We start from the raw sequence: 9,876 nt of genomic DNA on the forward strand, positions 1-9,876 counted from the left end.
TTTCTTCAAACGCTTTCTTGATAATTCTGTACTCAGGCTGAAAAAGCGACTTGCCAATCACTTGCAGGTTGTTGTAGTCTAACCAGCCTTGTCGTAGTAAAAGGTTTAACAATAGTATAGTTTTACCATATCCGCTTTTACCAATAATAAGGCCTCGTATTGATCTCGGTAAAAGCCTACTGTTAAATCTTTTTGTACTCACATCATTCCAAGGATCTTTAACTTCCATTTTTTTTCCATATAAAGAAAATATTTCTTTATATTAAACAAAATGTATTGCGTCAAATGTAAAAGAAAAACTGAAACAGCAAATGAGCAAAATGTTGTCAGTAAAAACAATAAACCAATGCTTCGCGGAAAGTGCGCCGTTTGCGGTTGTGTTAAAACGCAGTTTGTAAAAATGCATAGTAAAACTGGTGGAGACTTTGTTTCGTCGTTGAATTCGGTGACAAGTAAAGTCAAGCTTCCGTGGGCTAAATTTCCCGGAGAAATGCATATTCCATGAATGAACTTTGCAGGACCTGGAACTAATTTAAACGAGCGATTAACTTCAAGTGGCGCTTACAAAGACTGGAGCAAACCAGTCGATCGAGTTGACAATGCTGCTTATCATCATGATTAAGCTTACCAACACTTTCCAGATACAGCGAGTAGAAACGTGGCGGATAAAATAATGCTTGAACTAATGGCCGCCATTAAAGACCCAACGATTCGTGAAAAAATTGAACGCCAAGCCAATCCTATCAACGAAGGCGAAGTTCGGGTTAGGGTATAAGGGAAAAAAAGTCGCGGCTACAGAACTAAAATGGACTGATCAGCTCTTGGATGAACTGCATAAACCCGTTGTAAAACGTTTTAGAAAAAGAATAGTCGTTGCCCTTGGCATATATAAAATATGGGCTGCTGATTTAGTGGACATGCAAGCTTTTGCCAAGTTTAATGGCGGTGTAAAATACTTGCTCACAGTTATTGATGTATTTTCAAAATATGACTGGATTGTTCCATTTAAGAGTAAAACCGGAGTTGAGGTTGCTGAAGCATTTCACACCGTATTTAAGGAAAGGCGACCCCAAAAGTTGTGGGTCGATAAAGGAAAAGAGTTCTACAATAAAAACGTGATGGCATTGGGAGTCGAGTTGTATTCCACAGAAAACGAAGAGAAAAGTTCCGTGGTAGAGCGGTGGAACGGAACAATGAAGGAAAGAATGTTCAAATACTTTTCAGCCAACTCTACCAGAAAATATGTCGATGTCTTAGATGACATGGTCAATGCTTATAACAACACAAAGCATTCATCCATCAAAATGACGCCCGTTGATGCTAGTGATAAAAAGAACGAAAGCGCTGTCTGGTTCAATCTGTACTCCAAACGCCATCAGCAGTACGGTAAGCCACTATTTAAAGTCGGCGATAAGGTAAGAATCACTAAGAAAAAGGGAATATTTGAAAAAGGAAATACGCCTTGATGGACTGAGGAGGTGTTTACCGTGTCACATGTTCAATATACAGATCCACCGACGTATAAAATCACTGATCTTCATTGCGAGGTAATACAGGGTACGTTTTATGAACAAGAGCTACAAAAGACGAGTCAAGAAGTGTTTAGAATCGAAAAGGTTATTCGTAAACGCGGAGACAAGTCGTTAGTCAAGTGGCTCGGTTATCCCGACTCGTTCAATTCATGGGTGGACACTCAAAGTCTTATCGAATTGTCATAGAGGGGTCCTGTCTACCTGGAAAGCTAGTCAGATATGTGTGTGCATGCGTGGCTGGCCTCATCTCGTGGTGGTGCCAGCGCCCCAGTCGTATGTACGCGTATGGTCAAGCCTTTACCAGCAGTTTCCAATACAATCGTGGTCGATTTCATGGTCATATTTCGAAATGAGCCAGCCGCGCACCCAATACAATCCCCTTCTGCGCCGTATGGTCAAGCCTTAACCAGAAGTTGCCAATACAATCGTGGTCGATTTCATGGTCACATGTCGAAATGAGCCAGCCGCAAAAATCGTATACGCATATGGTCAAGCCTTAACCAGCAGTTTCCAATACAATCGTGGTCGATTTCATGGTCAAATTTCGAAATGAGTCAGAGATACTTAGACCGACACGAAATGTGCAACAACGTGCGCCAGACGCGTAATTTTTACACTACTACTGCGGCTTGTCATTTCTTTAGCTCAACATCAAGTCAATTTATATTGCGATTTTCAAGAAAACTAGTTTTTTCGCAAAAAATGGTTCACATTGGGAACATTTATTCACAACAAGTTGACAATGTATTGCTTCTGATTATAATTGCATTGATAATGGTGTTTGACGGTTCTGATTTTCGCTGTGGTCAGTTTTTCTCTTAGGTTGGCGTGTTATATTAAAAATAAAAAACAGGGGAGACCACTGTGCAATTGTAATATCGAATTCTCTACATGTTTTTGACTTGTGGTAGTATTGAAGCCAGCTGTCGTCGCAGTCGGAAAACGATACGTTTAACAATTTTAGCACATCTGCAAAATTATACGTAATATTGGATGTTATATTCCTAAATTCGCATGACTTTTCCCAGACACTAACAACTGCAGTGCATTATTAGTGTATCACGCACGCAACTAGTTTTAAATCCATCGGTCGCAATCTTTCTAATGATGAGGTAATCCTTATGTAGGATAATCCTTATGTAGGATAGGTCATTTTAGTATGTGTTATAGGTATATGTGTCTTAGTATCATATATAAGTGTTTATAACCCTTGTCGTCTGTGCATGCATTCTTCATCTAATCCTGTGTATGTCCAGGAATGGTATGATATATTTTACGTGTATTGTTCATATCCAGATAGATATCCAGTCAACAAAAAGTATTGTTGTTAGCACTCTCAAAAGACGTACATATGATTGGAAATATGTGATCATGATGTCTTAAGCATATGTACTGTCTAAAAACAAACTTCATTTACTCCCTTACAATAGACAATTGTAGGTACGGTGTATATTTGACTACTTTTATTTCACACTTCTTTCAACCTGGTTTTAAAGTCTGGTGATTCATATTTCACAAATACTAGTACACAGCGATATACTTTAAGTTTTTTTCATAATATATACTCGAACATCGAGAAAGTGTTTGATTTTTTCCATTACCCGCCCCACGACATTTGGCTTTACAACGAAACAATACGACTGCACCCAGCTTTGAGAACCACCGATCTACGAGGTGCGGACCAAGTGCAGACCATTGACGGAGCAGTGTCGGTCAAGTTACCTCGGAAGCCGGGGTTTGAGGAAAACCTTGCCGTGTCGTGAGGTGTATCCTCATCAACAGTTGTCTTTGAAATTAAAATAAAGTTCTCCATCGAACTTATTAGCTTTTATTGTAGCATTGCAATTCCCATCGCAATAGGTCTTGGGCATTTTGTATCCATGCTTGTGATTTTCTGTGGGCGTTTGTTGACACAACTCGACCATAACAAATTGTTTGACCTTGTATTTTACCAGACTGCTGGAGGATTGTATCGTATCTGGATGTCGTTCTTATGTTTGGAGTTTTTTTGATGAAATTGGATTTTGGATGGACACATGTGTTGCTTATAAATATCTATTTGCATTAATTTATTCAATTGTTCGATTATTAGCATATTGCACGAATTAAGTGTGCATTGAATTGTAAATTGTCTTTTTTGGTAGACATGTAGGATGTAAACAACCGAAATGAAAACTCGTTCTGCATCTACATTGTTTTGTAAACGGATTTATAACCGCTTATTTCACTTATTTTATTTTTACGTTTGTAAGTCTTTTTTATTGATTGACATACCTTTATAGCCACTTCGTTGGCATTAAAAATCACAAATTCATATCTTTTAAGTTAAATATTTATAGAAAAATAACTTTGATTCTAGACACAAATGCCTTTGAAATAAAAAAAGGGAACAATTGTAAACAAAATTAAGAGATAGGTCATACTTACAAATGGATCCCAATTTATATCGAAAAAGAGATGGGTTGCAACTATTAAGTGTGATTTCTTTATCAGTCTTTTGGCAATTGATAAAAGTCAAAATCCGTTTTGAAAGCTACGCCTAAAAATTGAAACAATATATGGAGGTTCGTTCAAAAACTGGTATTTATAAAGTGCTTTTTACCCCATCATCAAGGTTTTTTTTAGTTATCCGTGACACAAGGGGCTATAACACCGCTTTAACCGAGGTGCATACGTTCACATGCTTATTAATAGGTTTGAGTTACTCGTGAGGCACTTAAGTTGTATTCACATAAAGAGTGAACATTTCTAATGTTGTATCAGAATTCTGCCAATCAGACTATGCATAAGCGGAAATTCGCGTGTTTTTTTTTTTAATGTTTCTCAAGTTCTAGACTTCTGGCAGCAATGCTGTTTGATTATGCGTGACACAAACTAAAAACTGCAAATATTTGACAAAAGGACCACAGCTCTGGCTGTGTATAAATAATGCGAACCAAATTATAAAGGCGCTTAACTTCACATGCTTGTAAATTAGTGAATAATGCTCTCTGAGACAGGAATTTGTTTTTGAGTTATGCTCTACATGTAACTTAAAACTGTTGGAGGCCATATCTTCAGTAACGCTGTTAACACAGGACAAACAAAGGTGGTCACGTTCACATGCGTGTATATATGATTGTAATGGTTCATCCCACAAGCAGCAAAATGTTATATAAGTTTCGTGAGTCAAAAAAAGGACCGTCTTAAGAAAGTGGGCACGGACGGACGGACAAGGGCAAACCAATATGCTCTCTCTCAAGTTGTGGTATAAACCACGTATATAAATACATATTATGTAACATAATTGAAAAAATACTAAAGTGTATGACCTGAAATAGTATTTATTTATGCAGACAACACGATTCAGTAATAAGACTCAAAAGTACTAGGTCTATGTTAGTGGGATGGTCATTAAACAACTAAATTTTAAGGCGTCTAATAACATCTCGGTTGAAAAAAAACTGCTTTACTGAACACTCTGCTGCAATATCTTTTGTGACATTTTATATTTCAACCAGATACACAGATCCTGTCATTGAAACAATTTTAAAGGTTTCAGATATTCTAAACAACACAATACTAGTTAAAAGGATTACGAACTTGATAACAATAAAACAGAATAAATAACAAGGTAATACTTAGCATAAATATTGTTTGTTTGTTGTTATCAACATTATCATCATTATTACCCATATATGTGTAAGTATTCAAACATGATTGTTTTCTTGTTTATTTGTGGACATCAAAGAGCTTATCGGCAATGCGAATTCAAGCCATTTGTTACAATGACACTCATAAGCGCAAAGTCTTCCAAACACAAAAGCTGTTTAGCTTTCATTTGTTTACATATACATAAACTTGATTAAAAAATTAACACAACGATAATTGATAAAGGATACATGAAAAATGTTTAAACGTTAATATATATTTATCACGATCGGAAAAGCCGAATAACCAAAAGTATCTTTGAAACCCGTGAAGTCATGTTAAGTTAAAATATTGCGATAAAAGAAAAGTATCTTCAAAAACAACGAATGCTCTCCGAGTTTAACACTGCTGCACAAGCAAATATTTAATTTAGAGTCACTTAATTGTACAGTAATTATTCGCGAATATATCAACTATTTACAATCAGTATCAACGGTGAATATATCATGTAACTGATTGCGTGGTCATAATGATTTACTAAACATTTTGTGTATTGAAACAAAACAAAATAAAATGTTCAAATATTATTATAATTCAAATGAAATATTGAGCTTCCAATCACGTTACCTGCGTGTCGGTATATCATAATTACGCAAATTGTCATATGTGAACTTGCTGCCATCCCACCCGAAACTCGTACAACATCTAATTAGCGTGGAGGAGCCAGTGTAGTCTGCGCAACAGTTCAGTTTTTCATAGTGAACGCTTCGTCCAGAAGTGATTGATTCAGTCTTCCCAGTGACAATGTTATGTGAAATTGTAAATACGCTGCAATAAACAAGTAATCAAACGTATACACTGCATATGGCGGTTAACGTTTTTTGATAGACAACACTATTTTATTTGAATAATCGTTGTCCCTTGAAGTTACCAACATAAAATCAAATTAGACACAGTTCATATCATAATAAACTACAGTTTGGTCGCCAGTAACGGATCACTTTCGGTACATCGAAGAAAACAATGCACAATGTCTAAAATATATTAATAGCTTTTTATTCACAAAATAATGTTTTTTTTTCAAATACAAATATTATTTACAAAGAGAATTACATTTTTTTTTGCAAAATAAAGTTTCAGCATGTTGTACATCGGCCAGGATAACTCAATTAGCGTACCGTTTTCATCATTTTTGGATCACGTGCCATTGGAATGTAGGAAACACCCGAAAACACCCGAATATTACAGAATTCAGCTGATATTTTAACAATTGCATGGAAATAGACGAAAATAAACATCAAACCTACAAAACATATTTTTAAAATGCAATATTAATTACATACCCTATGCCTTGATCAACGTATTAGTAATACGTTTTTGCCTTCAATGAAAATTTAATTCAGCATTTAAACATAGTGACAAGCTGTTGTTTTTCAGCAATTTACAATCTGTTATTTTTCAGCAATATGTGTAATACACAAAAACTTAATACAAGCATATGATTTTAGTTATCCAAAAAAAAATCAATAGTAATATAAACTTTAAACAAAGCTACACACTGTTGTTGAGCACAGATATTAAAACTGCATAGATAAATAAACTGTTACAATAGAGTAAAGAAATGGTTCATGTTCCTTCTCAATTTTCATGCATGTGCCATCCATGTTTTCAAGTAAAACTGTCTTTAGTTTACTTAAGAACACATCGACATCAATATCTGTGAAAACACCAACACATGGCAAGACAAAAATCCACAACCTTTCTGATCTTTAGCTGGCCACGGGGGAAAATCTGGCCACTGGGTCTCGTGTAATTTTGGAAAATATCTTGCCACCATAAACCATAAAGTAACAAAAAATTCACTGGTACATTTGTCTGACATGACCAACAGGTAAACCTGCAAAATTACTTAACATTAGTTATCTTTTTATGTCCCCCTTTGAAGAAGAGGTGATATATTGTTTTGTTGCATGTCTGTCTGTCGGTTGACCTATTTTTTACTCGTCAACGAAATGACTGATTGGCTTGATACCTCACATGTGCATTGGCTTTAGATAGTAGATGACCCCTATTGAAAATGGGGTCAATATGTCAAAGGTCACTTTCACAATAAGTGTGAAAATCGTTTCCGATCAATAACTCGTCAACGAATTGAACGATTGGCTTGAAACTTCATATGTGCTTTGACCTTGGACAGTAAACGACCCCTATCGAAATGGATATCTCGCCTGGACGATGATCGCTTCGCCCATTTAGTCACGTGGCTTAGTAGTAAGAAAACCTAGACAAGCTAACACCAACGTGGGTTCTTTGCCTATAGATTGCCTATTGATTGTGCGATTTTCTTGATGATTTTTATGGACTTTTTTCATACCGTATTACACTGGTAAAAGAGATTTGTGTCACATATTTATTATGCAAATGCAAAAAATATTAATTTATAAAGAACATAAGCTATGCATAACGGGTATTTCGGTACTTAAAACACGCTCCCAAACGCTTGCGCCCTTACAGAAATCTAACCTGTTACTACGTGTAATGGTGGTATTAGTAAAAAATTAATACATCTAAACTTGTATTTACCCATGTTTTTTTACGAAAATACTAAAGAAACATTTTGCCCACATGTATTTGACACGAATAGCGCTTTATAACTGGTTTTTCGTTTTACACGCTTTCTGACGCCGAGCGGGTACCGAAATAACCCATGGTACATGTATTATGAATTAAAGTGCAGACCAACAAAACGGTGGCATCGATACGTTTTTATTAAAATAGTCACTTAAAATAGTTTTGGCTTGTTTCTTACAAAAAAGCGATTTATAACGTTGATTTCGTTCAGTTACGCAAATACCAATATTCCCTATTAGTTTACACATACACGTGATATAATTCATACTTAATATTGCTTATATGACATTTGAAGTTTCTGAAATAAATTATTTTATATATAGGGTATTTTGGTAATTTTGGTAATTCTACATATCGAAGCTTCCATTCGCACTTGTCAAGACCACATTTCCGCGTTAGAAATTGTAGAAATTAAATTCCTCTAATTTATCCATCTGGAGTTACATGTATCACTATGTTAGAAATACATATATTTGTAATTAAAACTTTAGAGAAGCTTTATAATTATATATTTTACTTGATGATAAATCCATAACTGAAACCCTGACACTTGTTACATTCATTTTTTCAGAAGTCTTTATTTTTTGGATTTAAGAGAAAGATGATAACCTACATGTTGTGTATTTAAAAGAGCAATATGTCTTGTTCTAATTGTTCACATATTGTCACTTAATATTCAATAACTGAAACCACAACTGATTATGAATCGACTCTTTTGCAGTTAAATTGTCACATACATGTATAATAGAACATAGTTGATGGACAACTACCTGCACGTGTACCATTAAGACAGACATAGCCCAGTGGCACATAAACATCGTTGTTTGTTAGTGTTCACTTATTTAACCTTCAATGTGGCGTCTTTAATAACCACTGTGGTATATGGTCGAATTTGACATTTAACCCGTCACCACTTAGATACGTATTTTGACATGTTTGTAGTCCCTTAGAAAGTCACATTTAATTAAATACCTTTTTTCTTACTAAATTCAAGTTTTTAAGGCTTCATTTCCACCCCTTAGATACTGATGAGCAGCAAACAGCATAAAACCTTAACAGACTGCCAGTTACTCGCAGGCTGTTACGGGTTTATGCTGTTTACACATTTTCACTTTACTTCTGATTGTGGTATAGGGTCGAATTTGACATTTAAGCTCCTCATATCATAAATAAATTGAACAATCGCAGCTTGAAAAGACATCACAGACTAAGTTAACCGATTATTGGTTTATACTTTTATTGTAAAATTAGCAAATGGTCATATAGTCTGATTGGTTTCAAATGTATACAAATAGATAGGTTGACTAAAGTATGTGAATTTGTATCAAATTTAAATTCAACCCTTACTTTATTTAGAACTGTATGCATACTAAGATAACATTTTTATATTGAATAGTAATAATTCAATTTGTTGATTCAACATTTACCACAAATTAAAATTGCATACTACTTGTATTGTGATGTGACTTCAAATTGTGCAACAAAGTATAAGAATGGCAAAAGTTGTCAACACATTTTTTCACTTGATTATAATGCTTTACAATTTTGAACAATCATCTTTGAAAACAAAATTGAGGACAGTTATCACTAGAAAGTAAGGAACTTAATTCCACTTGATAAAAGTGCAGTCATTTCTATTGACTTGTCTCATTGTATAGTCCAATTGTTCATAAGCACCTGACAAGGAAAGTATATTTCATTGTATAGTCCAATTATTCATAAGCACCTGACAAGGAAAGTTTATTTACAACAACAATTAAAACCACTCACATTGCGTGTGCTACATATGTACTGGTCAATTTTCCGGTACAATAAAACTGGGAGAAATAATGCAAAATTATATGTTGCTGCAACAATACTGTATAGTTTCTAATAACTAATGTCATTTATAAGGAGTATAGAGGGGTTTAAAACTCCTATGACCGACTCGTCTGAAACAGGTAATTTAACCATTGTACAATATAAAGAAGTGAAACTCCAGCTGCTGGAGCAGTATTGAGTCACATGTTGAGAAGAAAAGTCACATTTTCATGTCAACCAGTTTGCAGACAACTGCAATATTGATCTAATAAAATGATCAAAA

General features: G+C 34.9%; 1 protein-coding gene across 1 annotated transcript; it reads left to right on the top strand.

Annotated features, from left to right (window-relative positions):
- The first annotated feature begins 685 nt into the window (after nt 1-685).
- On the top strand, nt 686-7,001 carry LOC127840370 (uncharacterized). Its single transcript, XM_052368781.1, has 3 exons — nt 686-763; nt 1,011-1,415; nt 6,936-7,001. Exons 1-3 carry the CDS (start codon nt 686-688, stop codon nt 6,999-7,001), a joined length of 549 nt encoding a protein of 182 aa, XP_052224741.1.
- Nucleotides 7,002-9,876: the final 2,875 nt, after the last annotated feature.

The sequence above is a fragment of the Dreissena polymorpha genome, chromosome 8, assembly GCF_020536995.1.
Source record: "Dreissena polymorpha isolate Duluth1 chromosome 8, UMN_Dpol_1.0, whole genome shotgun sequence".
Classification (NCBI taxonomy): domain Eukaryota; kingdom Metazoa; phylum Mollusca; class Bivalvia; order Myida; family Dreissenidae; genus Dreissena; species Dreissena polymorpha.